This window comes from Ambystoma mexicanum, chromosome 1q (genome assembly GCF_040938575.1).
Source record: "Ambystoma mexicanum isolate Mex_15411 chromosome 1q, UKY_AmexF1_1, whole genome shotgun sequence".
NCBI lineage: Eukaryota > Metazoa > Chordata > Amphibia > Caudata > Ambystomatidae > Ambystoma > Ambystoma mexicanum.
In genome coordinates, this window is record NC_090922.1 from 1,236,943,159 (window position 1) to 1,236,970,167 (window position 27,009).

General features: G+C 43.8%; 1 protein-coding gene across 6 annotated transcripts in view; it reads right to left on the reverse strand.

Moving 5' to 3' along the window:
• Positions 1-6,787: 6,787 nt before the first annotated feature.
• ATG4C (autophagy related 4C cysteine peptidase) overlaps positions 6,788-27,009 on the reverse strand; it is a 522,028-nt gene continuing 501,806 nt past the window's right edge. For all 6 annotated transcript variants that reach the window (XM_069642011.1, XM_069642014.1, XM_069642012.1 and 3 more), the window contains one exon: positions 6,788-7,434. In XM_069642011.1, the coding sequence (XP_069498112.1) occupies positions 7,264-7,434 (171 nt within the window). In that variant the 3' untranslated portion in view covers positions 6,788-7,263. The remainder of the gene's footprint in view (positions 7,435-27,009) is intronic.

The window sequence follows — 27,009 nt, forward strand, 5'->3', positions numbered from 1 at the left end:
AAAAGCACCAAACGTGTTCGTAGTAGATTTGCATTGACCACACAGACATAAGCCCCACCACGCGTGAACTTCGGCAAGTTACAAGCTTGCCATTGTCTCAGAGACTGTAGGCCTTCACGCCCCCGAAAGGATGTACTCTGCAAGGCCACAAGAAGGGGGCAGAGCACCTATTGGCAGTTACCATTCCACAATACAGATAGCATGACTCCTCAGCGCCAACACCGCACACGTCAGAGTTACAGCCCTCCTATGCTTTGATTGCAAGCCCCCCACATACCACAGCACCAGTCAGGCCTAGACCACTGACCAAAGAGCTGCAAGACCCCCGATGGATCAGGAAGCAAGGCTATCTTGCCTTCACATTTGGGTCATGTGATTTTTGCTGTGAGGTGCCAGGGAGGGATGAAATTATAACTCAAAATGAGGGTGGAGGACCTTGGAGGCTGCTGGCACATCTGGGAGTTAGTGAAGTACACAAGTTGGTATGACCTTGGCTCCCCCCCTGGGCCCATCTCTGTGTCTGCCAGGTGCACCATTACAGTGATAGAGTAGCATTGTTTTCAAAATAAGCAATTGCTTGTTAGGCCCCGTTTTATCATGGATGACGAGCCCAGGAGCACTCACGGAGACGGACAAGAACGCCTGGACCAATGGTATAGTATCACCTATGGAGTGGGCCGCCCATGTATAGGGTCACTCCAACCAGCCATGTGGGATTTTACTCTATGTAGTGACATTTATGACGCCAGGCATCCTTATACCTTTTTGCACATCCCCAATTTGCCAGAACGTTTGGCAGGAAGCAGATTTCTTTGCTGATGTTTTACAAAAATTGGGGGTTGCCTGGGTAGCATTTGTGCTTAGGTAAAAAATGTTTGTTTTTATTTGTTGTTAATTTGATGGCTGCAGAGCCTACTAGAACAGAGACTCACTCCCTTGTCTCTAAACTTAGAAACAGAAAAATTGTTCCAACTATGCTAGTGCGCTCATCTTATGGTAAGAACATAGATATAGGTCTCAAAAGGTCTTCTATTATAATTGTATTAGTTGCGTGCAGTAAGCCGACACATGTGTCAGCCATCGGTCATTCTCAAGGCTTGTGATTGCAGTAGGTAACAATAATACATATTAGATACAATTGAACCAAATATAAGTATGTACAAATGATTGGCACATCATTCATTGATGAGTGTTAAATTCAATGCATCATTTTCAGTATTCAGAGATATTGGTGGCAGTCATGCCAAAACCAAAACAAAATTCATAGATTCCATTGCATTTCGAACAAATAATGACCCATTGTCCAGAAACCAGCAGATCAATATAAATTCAATAAAATACAATAAAATACAAAATTGTGAAGTGCATAGAACCCCAAACAAAGCGAGTTATCTTTTTTTTAAAAAAAACTTGTTTATATATGAAACAGCGCACAGGAGAACATACATAGCAATATTGCATATACCTCAGACAACACGAGTTATCTTTTTTTTAAATCCCCAGTCTATCAGCGTTTACAAGATTGACATGGAGCTGGTGAGCGATGGAGAAAAGGAGAATATTTTCAGGAATGTAGTATGGGGGTGTGATGTCCGCACAGCCACTAGTTAAGTTTGCAGTAACATGCTTGTTGAGTTGAAGTAATATCACGTTCATGAAGCCAAGAGGCCTCCACAGAGGATGCAAATCATGGACTTAGTTCAAAAAGTTTTATTTGCGACTAAGTACCATCTTGGACAACTCAAAAGGGGTCAAAATGACAAAACAGACATCTTGCTTTGAATGTTTTTACCAAACGTCTCTCTGGGTCTCTACCTGCTGTTGCCCTTTAGGGGGTTGCTCAGACCACTGATGTCCACATTGATAGCGGCCTCTCCAAGTAGAGCCCAAGTTGGGTAGCACTGATCAGGAGTTGTGGGTATTCGTGTTTAAGCTCTGGGCTCTTGGCAAGCCCCACAGAGTCTCCCAGGTGTGAGGTAGGCCAGGAGGGTTTGGCTCACTTCGCGGCCCAGGTACTGAACCAACAACCACCAAACCCCATATGATCCCCTCCCCCGTAGAGTCGACACTCTTGCATAAGTGCCTGTTGCTAGAACTCAATGAGAGCCCTCAAACTGACTGTTGTCTAACCACCTTCACATTCTGTCACATGCTTTGTCCTCCTCCCACTATCGGTAACAAACAGATTTGTGATTTCACTCTCCCTATACCTTCAAGGGGGAAGTCAACCCACTACCTCCATATCTGTGGAAGAATCCATCTATTCTTTGATGACAGCAAAACAAAAGAGGAGATGGCAGAAAGGTTTAGAATTAATCTTGACCTCTGGCACTGCTCTGGGCAGCCCTATTTCACCTATTCCGTTTTGCTATATGCTTTGATGACATGCAGAAGTTCAGCTCTGCATTCTTCAGCCATTAAATATTTGGAAATGTATCTGCGGTTTTGTTGGATAGGGCAGTCCAAAGAGTTTCCCTTCTGCTGCCAGACTGAACTCCCTAGGCATCTCTGCTGCCTTCGGGTGAATTTGAAGGAAAACCGACCTGAATTTCTCAGAATAGAGTGCAGTGGTGGTGTTACCTTAAAACACAAGGAAAATTGTACTCCTCTTGGTCTAATGGAGAACCAGTCTTCGTTACCTCAATAGTCATCTAAAAAAAAGTGGGTAAGCAGGACAACAGCACTAAGTAGGTGCTCCTACACCAAGTGGACTGAGTGGGTGGTCCAGGAGGCATTTGTAGCCTGTTTGAACTGGTATCATGAGTTACAGCTTATGCAATGCCATGAGGTTGCCATCTGTGAGCTCATCATTGTGCGTGCTCATGGGTTGCACAACAGGGGGCACAGAGCTAACAGGGGTGTAACAGCTAACACGTCAAATTTCAAGGGTCTTGGAGTTAAACTGACACCTTAATGAAATCTAAACTAATGTTTTTTGCACTGAATTGCAAAGATTTTGTAGAATTGAGCTGTCAACTTAACTGTGCCTTAACTAAAGAGTTTTCCCTGAATATTTACTATGGGGTGATAGTAGTTGTACAGTAGGTGAGGTGAAATCTATGAGCCATTGCATTTTCCAAATTTCTATGTCTAACTTTTAACCTGTTAGATGCATCCACAGGACAGGACATTTCTAATTTATATTCTTTGGGCTGGGCCCCCTAAAATAAAGTGTGGTGCAAATCCATCCAATGATTCAAAAGATATAAAGTGAGTAAAAAAAAGTGTGTGTGTTTTACTTTCAGCATTGGCAACATACACTATTTTTAGACCGGCACATGGCTGGATGGAGTCTCGCTAGCTTCGTTTTGAAAACAGCCAGAAGCAGGGGGAATGGATTATTTTGATGGTGCGGTGGCCATCGATACACTATATTTATATATATATTAGCAAAAGGGGTACCTCTGCACCTATATCTGTTGTAGATCACCAATTAAGCACTGGTTGTTATGAAAATATAAAAATAGGACAACCTCTTGACCCAACGATACTGGGGAAAATACATGAATTGAAAAAAAGGACAGAGCGTGTCTAGTGGGACAAATGAATAGTCCTTTAGAATATAATCATTCGTTATTCGAATTAATGAAAAAAGAGAATATTACTGATATCGTCACTATTCATCAATTTCATTGAAGAAAGGGAAAAAAGGTTCAGAATAAGAAAATATTCCAATGTTAATGACAACATAAGTAAGCCATATTATTGAATGTGTAAATGTTAAACATTAGAAAATGAATTGTGAGAAAGTGAAAAAGTATATACATTTGTAGAAAATGTATTGTGAAAAAGTATATATCATTGTAGCAAATAAAAATTAACTGACATAAAACAAAATATAACAAAAATGAGTGCAGAAAGATATCACCAAAAGAAGGAAGGTAAGAGAAGTTTACTAGTGAAAAATTCAAGAGGACCCTTAAAGTTATTTTTAACTGATGGCATAAATTAAGTGTTGCACTTGAAAAAATATATAAATATAAAAAATTCTGTATGTTTTTACAATAATAAATATAGTATTATGCAAGAAATTTGGCCGATGCTTAGATGTAAATAACGCTGCTCACCGAATCCACTGATTAGCATTGTACTCTCCATGTATATAGATCCAGTGTAGCACCAATTGAGTGTGTATGAACCGAACACTGTGCTGTGGTGAAACACAGTAAGCCCTACGTGCTACATGTGAATTCTTACTGTGTCGCATTCGTGCATTTGGATGAAAGCTGCAGCCCTATAAGGCAGGATCATTTTAGTGGCTCTAGCTTCTATTGGATATTCGTACAAGGGATAAGATGAATGGCTTGAGGCCCTCTTAGAATGGACTAAAGAGAGGAGAAACCACTGCAACAGTTTAAAAAAGAACTAATTGAATGAGTGATGAATTACCTTCAATGGGGAGACTGGGATTAGCCCACAATTAATACCTGGAATGAAATTCCAAAAAGGGCCATGCATTTGGGGCATTAAATCTAGACGCACCCAAAATGGTGCCATTCTTACTTGTCTTTAAGACCCTCGACTTAACTCTGTAGGTTGGATATCCAAAATTGTTCCCTACGAGTACGCTATCGTCTATATTATCATTAGTAGGAGGTTCCAAAGACCTTGGCCAGTAGACTTGGAGGATTCATTTAATTTAATGCCGGCAATGCCCAGTGGGATCTGCTTAGTTACAAGGATGGGGAATATGGGCTGTTGCCAATTAGCCATTGGCCTTCCCTTTTAAAATAATTGGTGCAACCTGTACAGTAGCCAGGTCCAAGGGCCAGCGGGACCCAAAGAAGATACAGTACAAAACAAAGCTAAAATTCAGTGAAAACACTTTTGTTAAAACAGAGTTAAGATGGTCCGCTTTATTGCAAGAAAACTATTGAAATTTAGTGGGTGTGTGAAGTGACTACCATTTTAACTCAGTCAACCCTGTCATTCAGCACAAGCATATACATGATAGCACAACGAGGATTAACAATGAGATTTAAAAAAAGACATTATGGGGGACATCTACCATGGGGACCCAGAAATGAGATGGACGTTACCCACGCCTGCGGAATTTCAAGGGTTTTGTTGGGATAAATCTGATCCTCTTAACCCTGTCTTAACCATGTAGATATACATATATACACAACAACATGACAAATATGAACAGCAAGTGTGCCATAAGCACTTTTACACCACCTAAAGACAGTCTGCTGTCTTATTACAAACGTCTATGAGAGGGGGAAATTTGTCCCACTCATTTAAATCCAAAGTTCCATGCTTAATCTACACTACAACTCGTACAGTCCTGGGTCGTAGTTAAATATTCTTATTGTATGAACAACAATTCACTACTTTCCGCAACTGAATCATGGCAACGAATGACAGTGAAGTAACATGCAATTTACAAAGAACACATCTCCCATAATGCACTGGTTAAAACTTTCAATTGTTCAGCAATAAAAATACGCCATTTTTGGCTTAATTTATTTTCGAATTAAAGAGGAACAGCACCAACTGAAATTTGAGATTAGGACTGTCATTTTTCTCAGGTTATGGAGGCCTAACCCGATCAAGGTAACAGCACGACCCCACTCGCTCACCGTTGCTGTGGGCAGGGCAGAGCGCCATACTGTTTCTGGTTGGTCCGGGTCCACCACAACCTCACCACAGCAAACTCCTCCATGCGGTTAAAGGTGATTTCTGTGGCCAACTTTTGTCCTGGTATCTTTGTATAAAGGTGAATACCTTAATTAGGCTAACAAAGTCATTCATTTGGAAGCTTTCATAATTTTCAGATCACTTCATCGGGCAAGAAAGAATGCATCTTTATGAAAATCATAACAGCTTATTCATTTACCCCTGGAAATCCTTTATCTGTTGATATCCTAGTCTTTTTATTCATAGGTCCTTCCACAAGGAGCCATCCACTATACTTCAGAAGTTAGCCCTTCGCGCTATGAACAAAGGGAATCACGGATAGCCTTTCAATTGGTTTCCTTGTTTGATAAGTAAAAGCCTGGAATCTCTCAAATCGTAGGACACTTCTATTGTTTAGGCATTGTGGCAGAATTCCAGGAAAAGGAGAGCACACGTGATCTGGCTGAAGGCAAAGGTATTGGCACTTTTATGGCAGGAGCATTGAATGCAGGGTAACATTCACACATGTTCATGCATTGCAATGCGAGATCTCGCGAGATGTGCACAGGGTAATCGCTAGGCACTAATGAAGTCAGCATCTCCCACCATTTCATTCATTCCGCAGGACGCTGAAGCTGCTTTTCGTTTGTGAAGTATATTTCTGCAACACAAATAGGCATGTGGGAGAAGGGGTGAAAATGCATACATCCGGTCAAGCAGAATTAAGTTAAGAAATGAGACCGAAGAGTGAGTGCACAATGTACAAACTAACAAAGCAGAGAGAGCTCCTAACTACAACTGTTCTGTCATTTTTAATGAGTATACATTTCTTACTCGTCTTTAAAAATATATGTTATATATTTCCCCAGGTATATCCTGTATGCCTTCTTTGGTTTTCTTTTTGCTTCGCTTAAAAAAAATGAGGTTATAAGAAATTGTTCCAAGCAAAAGTGGTTTGGGGCCGGGGAGACAGGTTTGCACGAGCTACGGGCAAACCTGCCCACAACATTTTGTATGGAGGCAGTAGACGACTGTTTGCAGGCTCCCATCCGCTTTCATCACTTCTCTTCCCCCATTTATTTTATGACACCATTTAAAATCTGTACAAGTCAGAGTTACATTCCCATAAAGCCAAATTGTTGAGATAGGAAACAAACACTGCTCCATCTACCGGGTAATAATTGGTTTTGTCCAGTTTAATTGGTTAACATTATTAGCATTACATCTTTGAAATCGAAGAAAAAAATGCAATATTTTATATTCTGAGATCCAACAGTAATGTTAACGAGCCGCCATTATAAAATCACATTACACATCTTATGTAGTATCCTAACTCACAATTCTGCTGGTGTAATTGCATCAATCAGTATTACTGCTTACAATTACTGTCTAAAATAAAAAGAACTCATCTCAGAGAGTGGAACACAAAATGTGGAATTTAAACTCTAGGTCCTAAAATTATATTGCTATTAACACAATTACAGTTGTGAGCTTTATAAATGATTCCAACGACCAATTTAACATTCCTAAAAAATATTAAAATCTTTAAAAAAAAAACTATTTTAGCGTTGCTTGTTTTTTTTCCTTCCAATTGGCGAATGTCCTCCTGGAAAACGGCCCAGAATCCAATGTTAAAAAAAGCTGCTACAGCAAGACAAACTCATCAGTGTTAAATCTTGGTAATCTTTTCCCTTCTTCCTCCGATAAAAGGTCATTTTGTTCACAGGCTGGAAAGGAGTCGAATTCATAGTCCCTGGAATGACCCTTTACAAAGGTAAATAAAGGATACTTCTCTTTGGCTGAGGATTTCAGCACCTAAAATGTAAAAAGAAATATGAAATAAAGATGAACCCAAACCGCAGCATTGAACTTGCATAGTGAAATGTGTATAATTTTACTTAAATGATGGACCACGATCAAACAAGAATGCCCACAAATGATTTATCACAATGGAGGTCCACCTCCATAAGAAAACTATTATAGAGGTGGCCAATTTATTTCAAAAATATGATCACAAAATAAACATTGATCGTTTAAATTGAGGGATTGCCATTAGTATAATGGCTTGGAACACTCCCTCAAAACAGTGCCTCGTTTTAACAAGCGGTGTAACTGGGTCTTGCTAAACGAAGCTAAACCTCTCCGATAGCGTCTGTAAGAACCATAAAGAGTGCAGAAACCGTTCATGTAATACTGTGCAAAAATGCAGGCCAAATGGGAGATCTGTGGAGTTTAGTGTTTGCACTGTTATCATTTGGCATTTCCCCATTTCATTGGTGCATAAAGTGAAAGGAAGTTGCTTGGAGCCCCCTTGCTAGGGTGAGGCACTGGCAGTGCTGGAATTCATATGTGCGAAAAATGCAGCAGTGCCTCACTCTAAAATGGCTGCCGTGGAAGATAGGTGCTGCCATGATCTGCTACAAAATCTCATTAGCATATCTGCCATAGCCAGAGAGCTTGCCTAACCCTGCTCAGCTAATGAAAAGAGCTGCAGACATCAATGCTCCGACTGAGTTCCTCTGAACAGTGCCAGGATGTCACCATACAGAGGAGTGCGGACACAAAAGGCAACAGTAACCCAGAGTTGGAACCCGCTGTTATTTCTTCCAGTCTGCAGCTTTGCAGCAGTCACCCGGCTCGTCTCTTCTGCCTTTGTTATCTAGTCCCTTTCTGATCATGCCTCTCCATCCTGGACCATAGGCTAAGAAACCAACCTGTGGTGTACATTGGTTATTTGTATTTGAATTTAGTGAACCGCGATCAAAAGTATGACAAGAGGTTCCGTCCTAGACATCATTAACCTTCATGACCACTGTCATCCAAGTTTTTTGGTAGAGCTGCTTATTATGAAATGTAGTCATAGGGCTACCTCTCTAATAAGAAGGCAGTTACAATTAATTACAGACATGCAATCTTTCAAGTCCTTAACGTTGCAAGTAATCCACTGGGCCATCGATAGATTACTTAAATTCTTCTTGATCTAGAGCAGAGTTCAGTGCAAAGGGTTAAACACATTCATTTTCCAGATGTAACCACCCGATAATCAACGGTGAGTCAGATGTAGTATGCATGTTCTGTGATTTGTTTCAATCACCAGCTTGTTGAATCTTGAGCGCAGAAGAAATCGTATAGTAAGAGTATCCCTTCAATCCTCAAAAATACTCACTGCAATACTTCACATGGCTGTAATAATTACCCAAACAACATTTCTTTAGTGAACATCCAGTTCCCACTGCAAAGAAAGGGAAAGAGAAAATGTCTAGTCTCCCATCTCCCTGCTGTGCTACTGCTTCACATTATGAGGTGCACTTCTATGCTCAAATCACCACAGTTCTCGGCCAGGAACACTTTCTCTCACCCTGGAATGTCATACCCAGTGGGTAAACACCAATTAAGCCCGGGCAAAAGTATTCAGCCATAATCGGACACCGGCGTCTTTGTAGTTTGGTGAACTCAAGCTGAGCTAAACATTACCAGTGGTTTGGTCTCATTGGGCATGCACAGATGGATTTAGGGATTAGTGGTGCCAGACACAGTCTGAAACATCTGAGTCTTGGTCATTTTTGGGAGATTTTAAGCTGTTCGGAACATTTACAGAAGAGTAAGCAGTTTGCTCTAGCAGCTGAGGGACTAGAAGTTAGTTGGAGTGGCAGAACATTGAAGTTGTCTTTAGTTGAGTTACAGACAGAACATTAACATAGGGTTCATTGATGAATAGGTAGAAAATAGAAATAGGTTATGCCATATTTTAGTCACAAGTACTGCCTACTATGTCGCAGAGAACACCATGCATGACAAAACCAAAGCACTTGGTGTCAGAGAGAGGAAATGGCCACCACAAAATGGTTCAGAGGCAGGCAGATTACATTCAGTGGCTCTAAATCATTAGGTCGCATTTTCGTGGTTAGAGAAAATAAAGTATTGCTTGTGTAGAGAAAATCTTAATTCTTTGGAGGCAGGAGAGTTTATTATGTGGCTGTTATGGAGCGTAATCTTTTTGTGATCATAGAAAGTACTAGTTAAAGAGAAAATGTTTACCATGCTTTGTAGAAGGGAGGTGATTATGGACTTCATTACGAGTTTGGCACAAATACAGCAGTAATTCTGCCCCGGCGGTATTGCATTTACTGCCATGATGACTGACGGAATTACCACCGCATCATGATGGATGCACGCACACCGCCCCAGCAGCAACAGTAATACCATCCAGCGGTATTACCACCGACAATGGTCATCTGACAGTAATACAGTCCAGAGACAACAGTATTACCATTACCGCTGGCACACCCAGCGGTATTACCACCGCTACACTCAGTGTTATTACCACCAGCGGAAATAACGTCCCCACCGGAACGGGAAGCACAGCAGCGGCCATCTTTAAAAACTCGATCCACTCAGAATCTCCCATTTCCTGTTGCCATCCGGACACCATAATTGGCAAATCATGTCACAGGAAAATGGAAAGGCTAGCCTACCTGAACTGAGGCTGTGCAAGCCAATGTTCTCGCAGAATGAGCTGCACACGCTCACGCTGGCACAGGAAGTTGTGCACCATGCAGAGGAAATGTTTGGCAGTAGGCAGCACAAGACCTCTGCCCAGAGGAAGGCTGCAATATGCACCTCCATCCAGGACAAGGTGACGGCTGTGGGCACCGTTACGTGATGGAGGACTGCCGCAAATGATGGAATGACTTGAAGTTGAGGGTCTGCAGCCTCATCTCACACCATAGGAGGTGGCACTGTGGAACCCCCTCACCCTCATGCCATGGGAGGAGAAGGAAAGAGTCATCCTCTACATGGAGGGTATCGAGGGAAACGGGAGCACAGAAGCCGGAGCAGGAAGCCACAGAAACAGTGATAAGTCTATCAGACCTCCATGTACATGTGAATGCACAGGCCAAAAGCATCTGTCCCCCAGCGCACATTAGCACAACGGACAAGGGAATGGGCAAACACATCACAATCACAGCAGATGCACAGTGAGTGCACGCATTTGCAAGGGAAGACAGGGAATTTGTAGTAATGCACATGCATTGTAGGTGAAATGAGCATGACAACACATGGAAACATGAGAAGCACCCATGTGTGCCATGATAATCCCTGCTGGCAAGTGAAGCACCAGTGCACCCACAACAAGCAGCTTTGTCAGGCAAACAGGCAACATGCACTTGCATGCATGGTGTACACCCACATCAGGCACTAGCTTCAACTAGCAATAGCAGCACTCATTGGCGTAATACCGCCCATGCCAATCATACAAAATGTGCTTAAGTAGAACACACACAATGTTGCAAGAGTGTCTCCCAAGCCCGCTGACAGGTCTGCAAAGTGAAGCATGTCATTGTACTCACAACAGGTACACAGTCAACGGACAGTGAAGAGGCCATACCCTCCCCTGCTGTCACTCGGTCTACCTCCACCCCAGCACATGCTAGACCCATAGGCAGTGGGAGTAAGAGGAGGAGCAGGGCAGCAAGGCCACCAGAACCCACTGCAGTGGAACCTATGGCAGGGACAGAGGAAAACACCATCCCCACATTGGTGCCCAGTGGCCCCTCCACTGGCCATGCAGGTGACACGCCCATCACCGAAGCTGCAATAGCTGGCCCCTATGGCAATCCACATGGCTGCAGTCCCCGCTCTGGCACCCATACGCCAGGGCACCATCACACCCTTATCACCATCTCAGATAGTGCAGCAACAGCCCCAACAGCATCGTGGCATGGGTAGCGACCGCACCACCAATGAGGATGACATGGGCTTCCGCTCCTCGTGCTTCAGTCCCAACCCTCCCACTAGCCCTCGACCTCTGCCCGCACACACGTCAGCCATTGGGGCATGGCTAGATGCCATAGAGCGGCTTAAGACATCACTTAAGACACTGGCGGGCCAGCAGGTGGAACATATGAAGGCATTAGGGACTGCATGTCGGGGTGTTGCCGCCAGATGTCCCGTTCCCTCACTCAGGCCACCATTGCCACGACCACGGTCAGGCAGAGGATGAGGGAACACACTAAGGGTATGACGGCCTTTGCAGAGTCCCTAAATGCTGGCATGCTACTGACCCTGCAGCATATCCGGAAATCGGGGGTCTGAGCCCTCCAACTCTGTCACCCCCACAGATGGGTGTCAGCCCAGGACTCCAAGGTGCAGCCCAAAGCGCCATCTGACACCAAAAGTGCTGGAGCAGGCTACGAAGCCCAAGAGGTACCGGAAGTGACTGTTTTTGTTTGACATTGCAGGGGCGTTTTAGGGATGATGTAGGGATGGTGTTTGGGGATGGTGATTTTTTTATTCTTTGCAATTCAACCTTTGACACATAGTCAAGTAAAAAGCAGCATGTATCATAGCTCTTAAAAGCAAAAATATCACATGAGTCCATGACATTCAATGGATAAAAGCAGCTGTCATATAATAAAACCACATAATAACAAGAATGCATTCAAGTTTAAGGTTTAAAAGCCATGATAAAGGGGGAACATAAAAGCAAAGAAATCCATCAATATGGGTTTTTAAAAAGGGGAAAGGAAGGTACTATGTGCCAAGTTGTTAAATAGGTAACATTTTCATATGAGCTTATCCTTGATACGGTTCCAAATGTGGCATGCAGCTGCCGTAATAAACAAAGATTTTGTGCAGTAAAAAGAGTTTCAAAATTGGTCAAACCCCAGAATTCCCATAGATTTTAGAGTAAAAATGAGTCAAGAGGCTACAATGTGGCTTCATTTCCATCCCCTGTTTGCATTTACCTCCACCTGTTAGGTGGAGGTAAATGCAATGTGTTTTTGGCAGTATTACTGCCCAATTTTAACCATATTACCATCATATTTCAACTCTTAATATGGCAGTAATACCATTGTGATTTTGGCAGTAATTCTGTCGCACTAATATTGTCAGCGTTGATCCCGCCGACGGTAATACCGTTGGCTGTACTACCGCTGTGTGGGGTGAAATGAAAGCCACAGAGTGTCAGAGTTGGAGAGGCCATGCTAGGCCCCTATTGTGAGAGGGAAGCTGGCTAATGTGGAGTTCCATTGAAATATAAAAGCCAGTGCAAAACCGTGATTTTCGACATAAGGCCTACTGAAATGGAAAGAAATGGGCCCAGCCAACTCCACTAAAATGGACAGGTGCGTAAGTGAAGAGGAATATACCCGAGAGGTTAAAACTGATGGATATGCCCAATTAATAAAAAATATCATGTGGTGCTGCAGATGCTGACTTGTGTAAACTGGGAAAAGGGCACCTTTTGACAGATTCAAAACTGCAGCAGTAAACATGGGAAAATCTACATCAAAACGATAGGCCTAGTGAAAAATACCAAGGAGGAATTGTGCCTTGCATTTAACAAGTGAAGCCAAGCAACCTATTTCGGAGAAAGACACTTACCTTTCACAAATAAACTGACATTCATATAGAAAGGGCCACTTGTTGGATTTTCTATGTCACTGTGGCCTATGTGTGATTAATACCTAAAGTGAACTTATATCTGTCCAAACCGTATGTCAAGATAGATTGTAGTTTAAACAACATGCCCATTTATAATGCTAAAATGTTACATGTAAGCACATCTTGTTGATTTAAAGCTGTATTTTCTGAAGTATGGATGCAGATTGTGTTTTCCCCACTAAACTGAAAAGCCTGGTTCAGTTAGAAATACATAGAAATAATAGAGAATTAGATCCAAATTGTGGGAGTTGTAGATTACACAGCCAGCAGAAATTACCTTTAAGGTCAGGTCTCCCCTTTAACTGTGCATTAGTGGCCAACAGAAATGACCTTTTCAGGGCTGACTCGACCTCAAGAAAAGGATTTAGAGCAACTAATGGATGATCAAACATTGCGTATGAAACAGATAAACAGATGTTTGTGTCAGGTGACGATGGAGAAATGAAACTTGGGAATAGGTGGTGGCCATATGAAACTGAGGGATACATGTGATGCCTTGCCATTCGGCCACCTTTTCGTTAATTAAAAGAAACTCGTATGTCCCAGTGAGTCCATCCCAGACTCATATTAAAGGGGATAAGAAGCCTGTCGATATCATGTAAATATGAATCCAGTGTGATGTATACAAGTTGAAATATAAAGACAATTATGATTACGGCCTTCTCATAATTCAGAGGGAATGGAAAGTTGGTGTGATGATAGGTTATAGAAGTAAGGTTTGAATCAGGAAGGGGCAGATTTGTCACTATTTCGGCTCAGGAGTAGATCGATAAAAACAGTAGCTCCTCCCAGCAAGGGTGTCCAGAGATTGATTAGTATTTTTCGCCATAAAATATAGAACTCAACTATATATATATGTGCCTGCCGTTAATTTATTTTGCAATTTGTATAGCGCACCCAATCCGGAGGCATCTGGGCGCTGATCTTAACAGTAAAACAGTATCAACGGTTACAGAGGTTCACAGGTAGATAGGACATAAGGAGGAAATGGGGTTACACAGTTACAGTATTACATGTGGGCATATAGATGGACCTTTCCACCCAGTGTTGGAAAGCAATGACGATTTAGGTGTTAGAGATGGTGCAGGTAAGCTCAGGGGAGTCATTTCAGTAACTTCTGTGAAAAGAGCCATGTTTTCAAATGTTTGCGGATGGACCAGAAGGAGGCTTCTGACCTTAATGAGGCTGGTAAGATGTTCCAATGTTTGTGTGCTACCACAGGGAAACTGCTGCCTCCTGCATTCTGATGTTCAAAATGTGTGGTGGCGAGTAAACGCGAGTAGGCTGAGCGTGAAGGCCTGTTAGAATGGTTGATGGTGAATTTGTCAGCCAGATATTTTGGAGCAGACTTATGTATACATTTATGGGTCATGGAAAACGTTTTGAAAAGTATTCATTCTTGTATGGGAAGCCAGTGTGTGTTCCGTCTTGTCAGTGAGATGTGAGTCTTTTTGGGTATGTTTAATGCTGCTCTCAGGGTGTTGTTTTGGATAACCTGCAGCTTTTTGATATTGTAGTTCTTTGTCCCAGCATAGAGGGTGTTACAATAGTCTAGTCTGGAGAGGATAAGGTCTCTGGCTAGAGTGATGACACTGTCAGGTGACAGGAAAGGTCAGCAGGCATTAACAAGCTTAGATGTGTAGGCTGCAGCTGAAGCAGTGGCATGGACTCGTTTAGTTAGGGATAGCGTTGCATCAAGGTAAAAAGAAAGAGTTTTTACTTCCTTGGACACCTTGATGATATTGCCATCAATGTTAAAGGATTTTGATGAGTCCTCGAGTTTGTTTAGCCGGTGTTGTGAACCAATGAGGAGAGGTTCTGTCTTTACATCATTTAGGCATAATCCATGTTTGGCCATCCAGGTCTGAATAGTTTGATAGATTATATTGATTGATTCAGTGGCTGTGTCATGAGATCCGGATAAGGGTATGAGGATTTCAGTGTCATTTGCATAATTGGTGTAGGCGACACCCAGATCGGCAAGAAGGTCGAAGAGAGGTTTTGTAAATATATTATAAAGAGTCAGTGAGACACAAGAACTTTGGGGTACGCCGCATAAGACCTGGCCGGGCAGTGATACGGAGATGGGAGAAAAGACTCATGGTTCTATCCTTGAGGAAGGAGCGTACCCATTGGATGGCTTTAGGTGAGAAGTGTGCCGTTGAGGCTATATGATTTTAGAGAATATTATGGTTGACCAGGTCAAACGCTGCTGAGAGGTCTAACAGGAGGAGGAGAGCTAAATTGCCCTGGTCTTTTAGCTCATCCGTTTGTATTTTAGGTCCACTAGTGCTGTTTCCGTCCCATGTCTAGGGCGGAAGCCTGATTGTCATAAGCCAAGAAGGTTATTAGATTCTAGATAGTTTTGGATATGGAGATAAGCTGCTCTGTCCAACATTTTGAGGAGAAATGGCACTGTGGTTATAGGTCGATAGTCAGTTGGAATATTGGGGTGTAGAGTAGATTTTTTCAGCACGGGGAAGGAGCCACGCATCTTTAAGATTAGCTGGGACAGTGCTGCTTTCAAACAAAGTGCTGATTAATTTAGTGATGAATGGTGTTAGTTTGTTGGCACATTCTTTAAAAAGTGAAGCTGGGCATATTTAATCTTTGCATCTGGAGGGTTTGAGTTTGGTTATACTGTTCAGGGCCACAACGTTTGAGACGGGGGAGAATTCAAAGAGTGCGCCTGTGTTGTAGCTTGCGGTGCTCAGTCTGTTGAGGTTGTGGGGGTTTAAGATTTGGTTTTGTGTTTCAATTTTGGATTGAAGGAGGGCTATTTTCTCCAAAAGGGCTTTCTGAATGCCGGTGCACCAGTTCTCGTCTGAGACAACCTTCAGGTGGTCGCACAGGCACCTCAAGTTCTCTTAATATGGCAAAGGGTTCCTCGGTTCTTGACTTGGGATTTGTGATTCTTTCATTATATGTTACACTTTTTGGAGGATGGCTTGCTCATAATTTGATGCAGCGAGGAAGGCTGCCTTGTTCAATTCTGTTGGGAAAATTTTCCTGTTGGACTCAGCAGTTCCCTTGGTGCTGCGTAGTGTTTTCAGATTGGGGGTGTACCATGTCTTGAGGTGGGCTAGGGTTTTCGCTTTGCACAAGGCAAGTGGGGCAACTTCATTGATGGCTGCTTGGACAGTAGTTGTAGCGGTCGATCATGACTGCAGGGTCGTTAGTCAATTGGTTATGGTCTGCTGTGATGGGTTGAAGTAAGGCAGGATATTCTCTGCGGTGATACTGTGAGAATTTCTAGATGGGACAGCTGGAGCCATAGGTGGGGGGTGTCAGTCCTGGAGTTCTCATCGTATTGAAGGTGATGATGTGGTGGTTCGACAAGGGGCATTGTGAGTTAGATGTTATGGTTGTTTTGCAGTTATGATCCGCTAGCCAGTCAAGTGTGCGCACTTGACGTGCGTATGGTTGTTAATTCGATGGGTGTAGCCTAGTGCAGTGAAGGTGTTAGCCAAGGCTGAGGCATGGTTGTCTTTGGGGTCGTTGAAGCTCAAGTTGGTAGAGAGGAGTTGAGATACGTTGTCCTAGAAGGAGGCAATTGGGCCAGGAGGTCTGTAGATGAGGTGACTGTAGGGGATAGGGCAATTTTAAAGGATATTAGTTTGCGGGAGTGGAAGGTGAAATCAGGCATTTCCCTGATGTTAAGGGTGTTCTTGGCAATAATTGCTACTCACCCGCCTTTAGCTGTTGGTCGATCTGTCCTGAAGATGGTATAGTTTTCAGGGACGGCGAGCGTGAGACCTGGGCAAGAAGCTGCATGGAGCCAAGTTTCAGTGATGGCTAGGAGGTCAGGTTTTTTGGATGAGATGAGCTATGCGATGTCTCGGGCATGTGCCGGAAGGGACCTGGCATTGATGAGGACACCCTGGAGAGAGATAGTTTCCAAGTTTGCGTTATGACTTAGGGTGCGGATGGTATTAGTATTTTGTCGTTCAGGTATGGAGGGTTTCTCAATCGATGGGTTCATGGGAAAGGTGGTATGGACAGAGGTCTTCTGGGTATTCTAAACACAAGCATTGATGTTTAGGTATTTGGTTGTCAATGATGCATGGAAAGATGTTCTGGAATTAAGGTGAGTGTTCCTCCAAGTGGGTGAAGGGATGGTAGTGGCAAATGAGAGCCTTCTGAGCTGGGCAGTCCGAGTTGATAGTCGGTTGTTTCAGGGCAAGATATGTGATTCCTAGGTTTGGACAAAGCGGTCAAGGTTCCCACCAGTTCGTTAATGGGATTGGAGGGTTGCCAAGGCCATGGATATGGATGGTGTGTGTTGGCAGGTGGGAGGGAGCGTGATGGGGGTATGTTTGAGGGGTCAGGTAAATTGTGTGACATTGTTAGTGTGATGATGCAAGGGTTGTGAACAGGAGTTTTGAGGTGTGTCATCTTAATGGGCGTACTTGCAAGTGTATGAGGACGAGGTACGGTGATTAGCGAGTGGGTGCAGATAGGCGAATATGTGTCTAGGACGCTTGTAAGAGTGGGCATAAGTGTAGGCTGAGTTTGAGGTAATGAGGTGGATAGGGCTAGGTGCTCGGCCAAATTTTCTTGCAGTAGATAAAGCGGTTGGCTTGAGTGCGAGCCAGTGGAGATAGGGTTCAGTGTGCGCTTACGTTTGTAGGGCTCCTGAGCAAATTGATTTTTGTGCAAGGAATGACACCAGTCAGTTAGTCAGACGTTAGACGCTGTCAATGAGGACAGATTTGCCTTATGAGGGTTATCTAGCTATACGGGCATGTTAGAAAAGCATTAATCTAGCATAGGAACCTAGTATGTAATACGAGATACAGTACAGTTAGACTATTCTGACAAGGTAAGTTACGGTTGTTACATAGCAGGTAATTTGCAAAAACTCAGTAGGGTAGAGATATTTAGCGTTCTGCCGTTCATAACATTGAACTTGGATGGGAGGTGCCTATCAGTAAATTGGGCAGAGTTTGCAAGCAATACCGTGTGGACTCAGCTGCCATTGCACAATGGTTAATATACACTGTGCGACAGCACAAGTGAGCTGATGATTACAGTAAGTAGGATACACAGTCTGATGTTTATCTTAGTGAATGTCTGGGGTACATGCTTTTAGAACGTACTATTATAGATCAAATGCAAGCAGCAGTGAACCAGCGGTGGGTAGTATGGCTCACGGTTCCGGAAGGCCCGGACAGGCACAGACAGGGGCCATGGGTAACAGGCCTTTGGGATAGGGCCGGCTTCCGCCAGCCGGCGTGTATGATTGCCTATATGGGGAAATTAGGAGCCAATCGCAACAGGCGTTAGAGGCGCGGGTCAAGAAGTCCACAGATACTAGTTGTTAGGGTCGGAAGTTGCCGACCGCCATTTTGGAGTAGGCATTAACATGGTGTGGACATCAAATAAGCAGCATTTTCAGACAATTCTGAGACTGTAGCCCCGAGAGGAAATCTGGAATCCAGACCGGTAGTAGTTGTGACAAATGTAGATTTTTCCATTGCTTTTAAGAAATACACAGATTTTGGCATTATTGTGCGGCGTGACTCCCTTGAAGCCTCATGGCCTTACCTCGTAGGATGCTGCATGGATTAGCTGCTTCTGCAGCCGTGGTGGTGGCAAGCGATGGTACAGTGTTGGAGAGCTCCTGCTACCTGGATGAAGCTGTACTGCCTGCTTCGCAGTTATCTGAAAAATTAGGGTAGCTGCCATGTTGTTAGATTTTTAGGAACACTAAAAGTTAAACCCACTTGTCATTTTGGGATGATGAATCTTTCTCTTCCCTTGGCCTCCATCATCCACACCTCCCAACACCTTGTCCAATCAACAGGCGGTGGGCATACTCACAGAGAGAAAGGGAGAGAGCTGGCCAATCCGTAGCGTGGGAATTATGATACTAATGGAGTGTCACCAGCCCTATAAGAGATTAGTTTACAATCTGAGAGGGATCTTCTGGGCTTTCTTTGACTTTTTGACTCTTGGGACCTTGCTTTGGACTGATTTTTCCCTTGATTTTTCCCACTCTATTGCTGAAGGTAGTCTACTTCTGGACTCTTGAAAGGAAAGGAACAACTAGCAGAGAGACAGAGCTACACAAGACTTAAACATTGCATGGGAGACAGGCACGGGGAAATCTAGAAGCTAGCTGTGCCTGCCATTTGATGAGCCAGAGGAAGTCTGGGTGCTGGGGACTACCCTTGACCGAAGCCTTTGACCGGATCTGTGCTCTACTCAGAGGAGTCCTGCTGTTTGCCTGGATGCCCCATAACCAAGGCCTCCCATGTAAGTAGAGTAATCCAAATGCCAACAAGAGTGTGGGGGGAGGGGTTCTGCCAGCCTTAATCTCCATCTCGCAAAGCAGGTAGGGTGGTGGAACTGGGGAGACCCTTAGCACATTTATCAAATCGAACTCAAATTAATTATAGAAAATCACCTTATCCAGTTGAATTGAATTGTGTTGGGGACTGCCTGCCTTAATCCTTTCCATTAAATTGTGGGGAGGGTGGAAGCTGTGTAGATCCTTAGCACATTGAATTTAAGTTAACTCAATTAATGAGAAAATCATGGGATGAGTGTTGTTAGAGTTCAAAACTAACAAAGTCCATGCCCAGTGTGTTAGAGCCGGTATAGACAAAGTACTTGGGTGACTATGTTTCTGAAACCCCTGTCTTCGGTACAGAAGGGGGTGTGTCCAGGATGCCAAAATAAGTAACCCTAAAACACTGCCATTCAAGTGAATGGGGAATGTGCAAAACTAAATTTCCCATTTATTTACTTGCATACCAAAATGTTCCCATGCCCCTGCATTTTATGCAAATAAAAAGCCCAAAACGATTTCCTTTATGAGTTCCTAAACTTCGCCTTTCAAATAAAAAGCCCTAAACTATTTTTTTCATTGCATCTATTTTTCAAACCCTGACTTTTTAATAAAAAGCCAGAATGATTTTGCTACTGTATTCCCACTCCCTGTACTGCGTCTTCAAATTACGGCGTCATATATAACCTGGGGGTGGGGGTTTCTGGGAGGGAAGAGCATTGTGATAACCACAAGCAATCACTGGGGATGGTTTCAAATTTCATAATTGTCATATCCAAGAAATCCTTTGTGTGTGTTGATGTAAAGTCTCTACATTGTACCTGTGTGTTGAAGTATCTGTAAGTTCATTAACAATACAAGTCAGTCCATTGGTGCAAGTAATATGAAATTGTGATATTGTGTTGTGCCACAGCGCCTGAGGTTTTGGTTGTTTTATGGTTCTTTGTCAAACCTCTAATAAAAATATATTGTTACTATACACCGATCTGGTTCCTAGATCATTGGTCGTACAGAGGATATTTGCTGGGGGTGGTTTCGAGACCAGTTGGAGGCCTCACTAAAGTTAAATCTTGCTTGGGGGGAAAGGAGCTCTGAGTTCAGAGTGACCGCCTAATAAATCGTGACAAAGCTGGGGGCTTGTGGTAGGGATTAGAGAGAGTCTTCACTTGTAACAGTGCAATAGCAGCAGACTATTCATTTGTGTGTAATTGCATTGCAATGGATGGAAGGTTGCGTTGCATTGTAAAGGTGCCATTCAGACCTGTACCCTGGTTTCCAGGGCAGTGTATAGATAAAACAGTGTTGAACTTGAGTGGTCATTGTGAGTGGAACCTAAGCAGGAACAGGGTTGAGATGTTTGCCCTTGCATAGAGTATACAAGGTGCAGAACACATTTCAGAATGAGCACCGTAGAAATCAATATGGCCGGGAAGCACCTCCTATACAAATTGTTTATTAAAAAGGTGAATGGGTAGAACAAGAACTATGAAATGTGGCCAGCCAGAATGATGCAGGAGGTTGCCCTCTGCAAATGTGGACATGTGGCAGGATAATGGCATATTACATCAGGCCCTGACACACTTTTACATGACACAAACCAGCAAAGATGAGAAAATTAAAATGGCTCCGCTCACAGCATACATGCATTTCCATATGCTGATCATGGAAGAAAGACACCAGAATCGTGTGGCCTCTGTGCAAAACCAGGCTGAGCTTTTCTATCATGCCCAAAATAGCTGAAACAATTAGAAGCGAAAGCGCAACAGAGCCACAATTTGGCGTTAAAATGAGGAAATATTATCGAACAGCTAAAAGAGGAGTTGAAAACACAGCAGTGAGAAAATGTAGCACGAGAGGCTCAATTTTCTGCACTGCAAGGGGAGTATAAAGAATGTGCAGAAAATCTGAGCGCAAGGCAACATAAATTAAAGTAGAGTAGGCGGTTCACAATAGAGCATGCTTAGAGGACATTTTCACATTTCAATCAACATTAAAAAAGTGAAAACTGCCAGTTAATTATTAAGGGGGTTGATTCTCATGGTGAGTTCGATCAGATGCACCGAGATCTGTACACCTTGAAACAGCAGAGAGCAGTTGAGGGAAGAAAGTAACAAATGAAGTCAAGAAAATAATGCCCCGTTTCAGGAAGTGAGTCAGTTAAGGATGGACGTGGAGAAAAAGAACTGACTGACAGTAGGCTACACAATTCACAATTAACACAAGCCAAAATTGTGCACAAAGAAGAGATTAGTCTCCTGAAAAAGAAACACTCAGAATATGCACAGACAATGCAAGCCTCACAGAAGAAAAATGAGTCCCATTGTGAAGAGAACAAGGGACTAAGAGACCGATTAACGGCACAAAGTAAAGTGTTAGAAGCCACTCAAGCACTGGTTCAGAATTGAAAGCTCAGGCCTCTGCATACCACCAAGAGACAGGGACTGAGAAAAACAAATGTGAGGTTGGAAAGTGAAATAGCCAAAGACAAACAGGCTTTGAGGCACCCCGACCCGTCAGAGTATGGAAAAGAGCACTACAATTATGGAGTGATGACCTCATTACCAGGGACCTGAAGCCAACTCACCACCTCATATTTACAGAGTGCGGAAGACTTCATGCATACCACTTCTCAAGAATAGTGAAACATGAGGCAGCCGGACTCAACCAGGCCGAGTACAACGGATCCAGAAGGCCAGTCCTTATCAGACATCAATGAGAGTTCAGGGTTACTGAGTAGAAGGGAAGGAGACCGGACCAGTGGTCTGGTGCAATTTAACAATACCCTGGCAGGTACTTCTGACCAGGAGGGCTCCTATAATGAAAAGATCAGGGAGTTGGACTGTCAGAAAATGAAGTTGCGCTTTACAGAAAAAGAAGAACCCGAGTTTAGGCCTCAAAAGAGCATCTTAAAATCCTCCACACATTCAGAGAAATGCAGGGTATTCCCCACCATCCCTGGAAGGAGGGATGAGGATGAGTACTCTCCAGTGCAAAAAGGGGAGTACAAGGGAAATTACCCTGAGAGCCCACAGCACCAGGAGAAGAGAAGAGTCCAGACCCCGTAGTTCTGCAAGGTATTCCCGGTCTCAGAGGTAGGTAGCGCCAAGAGGACAGGGAATGGACCACCAACAGTAGCACCTCTGAAGCAGAGGAGGAGTGGACTCAGGTGCAGCGGAAAAGGAATTCTAGCCAAACAGAAGGTCTGGTGAAAGTCCCAATTCGGCAGATGAAGGCCATAAAAAGCTTCACGACTCCCTACCATAAGAATGTAAAAAATACTCGGTATGGGAGCATCTAAAGCTTTATGACCTAATGATGACATCATTTGGTATTAGAGATGATGAGAATCGCATGGAACTTGCTAAGTGGACATTCTCCCCTGAATACTCCAGCTTCTTTGCAGGGATGGAGGACCAAGATCACCAAAAATGGTCCACCTGTAAGGCGGCCATTCTGAAACACTTCTCAATTCGAGGCCCGCAAGGCGGCCTACAGTCTGCAGTGTGGGGAAGACCAAGCAACTAGAGAGTTTGTGCAAGAGCTGAAACAAGCATTTGCACAGACTTCTAGGCGGGTGAAGGACCCAATTAGTAAGGGACTTCCATGAGCGTAGGACCCTGGGTTGGGTGATGTAAAGGCCACCAGGATCTAAAAGCCCTCTGAAAGTAAGAATAACCAAAACAAAAAAAAGAAACTTTGTATACACCTTCAACTGTAAAGGTAGCGGAGGTGAAAAATATTCCCCCATTGGACTTGGAGATAGGACATAAAAATACTCCTCCCGCCAATCAGCCGGACGAGAGGCGGAAGAGACCCTCGGATCCAATCCAATTGGGTGGTGGCGGGGCAGGATACCAGACCAACACTCCATCTGACCCTGCCACTTATATCAGTCCGAGATACAAGGGTAATAGACCCATCCTGGGGTATATCTACACTCCGCCAGCACAGAAAGGGGGGCCCAACCAGGTAGGAACCGCCCCGGAAACCTTCCCTCAAAACTTCCCAGAGGAGGCAAGAAATACTCTGCCCTCCAACCTAAACTTCTTTCCCAGATACCCTTCAAACCCTCATTTCCAGAATAATCCTCTCTCTCCCCACTTTCAGGAAAATAGATTTCTGAATCCAGGAGAAGGGAGACCTAGGATGGAAGGTTATCAGGGAAACTCCCAATACCCGAGCTACTCCAGGAGAAGGGACAGCTACCCTTTGCAGGAGCAGTAAAGGTATGAATCCAGAATTCCCTACCAACCAGAAAAAATGTCACAACTGGAGCGCCAAGTCCAACAATTAACCGATGACCTGGGTCGCATGTTGAGGGCTCAGCAGAACCCTCAACTGAAAACTGCTGCCTCAAATAATTTAACACCTGGGTCTGATGCCCTAGGTGGGGAATGACGGGAAGAAAACTCTGTCAACCAACAGGTTCCAGAGGAGCAGGCACGGGTGTAAAGGAGATGCGAAGATGCTGAGAATCCCTAGAGGAAGCTTCCTTTCCTACTGGAACAAAACCCCTGAACCTGAATCTCCTACCCCAGATAAGATAGAACCTAAAGAACAGAGGGTAAATATGGTAAGAAATCGAAAGGCAAAGACAACCACTTTGTGGTGGTAGTCTGCATCATCCCTTTTGAAGGAGAAGAATGCCTGGAGGATTCAGGGAAGAAAATCTTCTCTTTCAGAGATTGAGGAATCCCTCCCAAGGAAAAATGGGTCCCAAAAGACACCGCTTTTGACGGGGTAAGTATGAAAACAAACCCAGAGCAAGAAGTGCTTAAACCCAAACAATGTCACCCATAGGACCCAGAAATCACAGAGGTATCCTCCCTCCCGCCCCCCCCCCCCATGCAGGTTCAGGTTACTGTATTCAGGAAAAGGGGAACAGCAAAGAATCAGGGGAGAAAAGGGACTTCCCCAATCCCACCTGTACTTGGGTGCAAAATCTTTACAGATTCCCGGACTCTGACACAGAAAACTGTCCAAGATCACACAGTGTCGGAGTTCAATATAAAAATGTAAACCGCCAAGCTGGCAGAGAATAAACATTTTCTTTGCCCCCTTGAGGAGAGAGAAGGAAGATTTTATGCTTCTGTCAAGGTACAGGGTCAGTGTGCATTATCAGAGCTGGTGGATACTGGATCATAGGCCACCCTCCTGTCCAAAAAGACCTTCGACCAACAAAATTCAGGAAGGGGAGAGAGTCGCCAAATTCCTACCAGTTTCCAGGCCCATTTCCCACTGATCAATTTAAATATGGGAATGGTCTGATGGGAGTTTCCCGAATAATGCTTCGCTGATGAAGCTTCTTCCGTTATTCAGGCATACTCTGGTGAGAACAGGCTCCTCCGCCTCACTTACCTGAATGGGGAAAAACAGCTGTTCACCCTTTATCTGGATGTTGGTCAAACTTTGTGCAGGTTTTTCATCATCTTTTGTAATGGGATTTGGGTTTTCTTCCGATTATGGATTGGTATACAACCTCAGAGTATTTACCTCCAGTGTGGAATGCCACTTAAAACTGGGAGCGAGGATGATTTTCAAGAAAAGAGAAGGGTTCCCATCACCAGTTTATTCTGCTGCAGAGATGACTGTGATGTCTGGGACTTGATTGCTCCTAAAATGGAATTCTATTTTGTTGGACCGTTTTTCAATCATGTGGTATGTGCCATTCAAATTCAGATAATTTGTGTATTGTTTTAATTTGATTGGCCGGTTAGTCTGAGTCCAGAGGACCTTGTTCAGGCATCCAATCAGGGGTGATCACTTCCGAAGGAGGTCATTTGGAGGTTATTCCCCAAGAGACAAGGTGTGCCCTTTGGAGTGACTATCCTCACTGGGTGTTGCACCCTATGTCGCCCAACTTTTATTTCCAGATCTGCAGTCCCTTCGACGAAAATATCATTCCCATCAAAGTTGTCCAGGAAGAGGTGTGTCCAAATTCCAAACATCTCCTGCCTAGCAGATAGATGTATGCTATATATGTCCATGGGCGACAGAAGCATAGAACATAATTGTTGGGTTGCGAGGGATGTCCCCTCCGCCTTTTACTTAAGTAGTGACATTCTCAAATCGATTTGCAATTAATTAGGACCAATTGATAACAATGCCTGGTCCCAACTGGGGGGGTAACCCCATGGGCTTTGACAACACTGAGAAAGCATTTTGGTCAGCTCAATTGCTGCCATATGCGGTTGAAGTTCAAGTGAGGGAAGAGGTTACCATCGAAGGATATGTGTGTCAATTTACAATTTCCCTAAAAATTAAGCGAGGACAGAACCTCAAAAACCATTACGCCTATGTAAATTTGAATTATCTCCAACAACAAGGTTTGTATTTACATCCGACACCCCTGGTTGACTTAGAACAGAACCCCATTCAAATATTGGTGGATAACAGCGACCCTCAAAGTATCACTTTGGGCGCAGACACTTTACTGGAATGGCGGTTGATGCCCAACATTATTCTATTGACTTTGGTAATGAGATCATTGGACTAATTCCAAATGACTGCTTCAATATCGACAATGGTATCCCTTCCGAAAAGGTTTTCACCAGGCAAGGAGGGAATTTCTTGGTGTACTCTTCCTGCCCTTATGTTGTGGAAGAGGTGACCTGTGACATCAGGAAGGATGAGGTGGTATTCCGAGTCAACAGTGACTACCTCCCATCCTTGGAACCTCTGGTGCAGGCCAACATCATCACAAGAGATCTCGCCACCCAAGTGGAGGTTACCGCTGAAATTGGCTTGCCTGAGGTCTTTCCAGGTTTCACGCAGATGGTCTAACAACAAATCGATCTCGCTGATTACTGTGAGACCGAAGAGCAAAAACAGAAGCTGAAAAGGTGTTTCTAGATTTTCAGGATATCTTTGCAGTGGATTCATATGACTGTGGACACACAGAGATACATAATCCACCATACCCACCGACCCCCAGATGGCTCCAGTATTTGTAAAGCAATACCTGTTACCTCTCGCGTCCATGGAGTCACTCACAGAAGTTATTTAAAACTTAGAATCCCGTGGGATAACTCGTCTAATTCAAAGTACCTTTTACAACCCGGTACTGGGGATACTCAACCCCAATGGCCAATGGAGACTGTGCGCAGACCTAAGGGAGTTAAATAAAGGGGTACACATGTCAAGATGGGCCATTCCCTACATCGATCAGGGACTGGCCCAGATTCAAGGGTCAAAGGTATATACCAGCATTGACCTGACCAGTGGTTACTGGACAGTACCTGTGAGTAGTGAAGACCAGTATAAGCTTGCCTTTACCTTCGGGGGGCTTAATACACATAGACCTTAACCCCCTTTGTATACATAAACTCTGGCAATGAATTTAACATATTCCTGCATAAGGCCATTCCCGATTTGGCCAAAAGGGAAAACCTGGCCTATGTGGATGATGTCTTAAATCAAGAGCTCGCCTGTGGAGGAGCATATAGCAGAAATACGCTATGTTCCGACCAAGTTGCAGAAAGCCGGAGTAAAACTGTCCTTTCAGAAGGCACAGTGATGTAAGACGTACGTGAACCTCTTAGGGCACGAAATCCCCCAGGCAAAAAAGGTGGAAGCATTATTGAAATTGAAAGACCCTACTACTCTGCGATATTTAAGAAGCCTTCTTCGACTCACTAATTATAATAGAA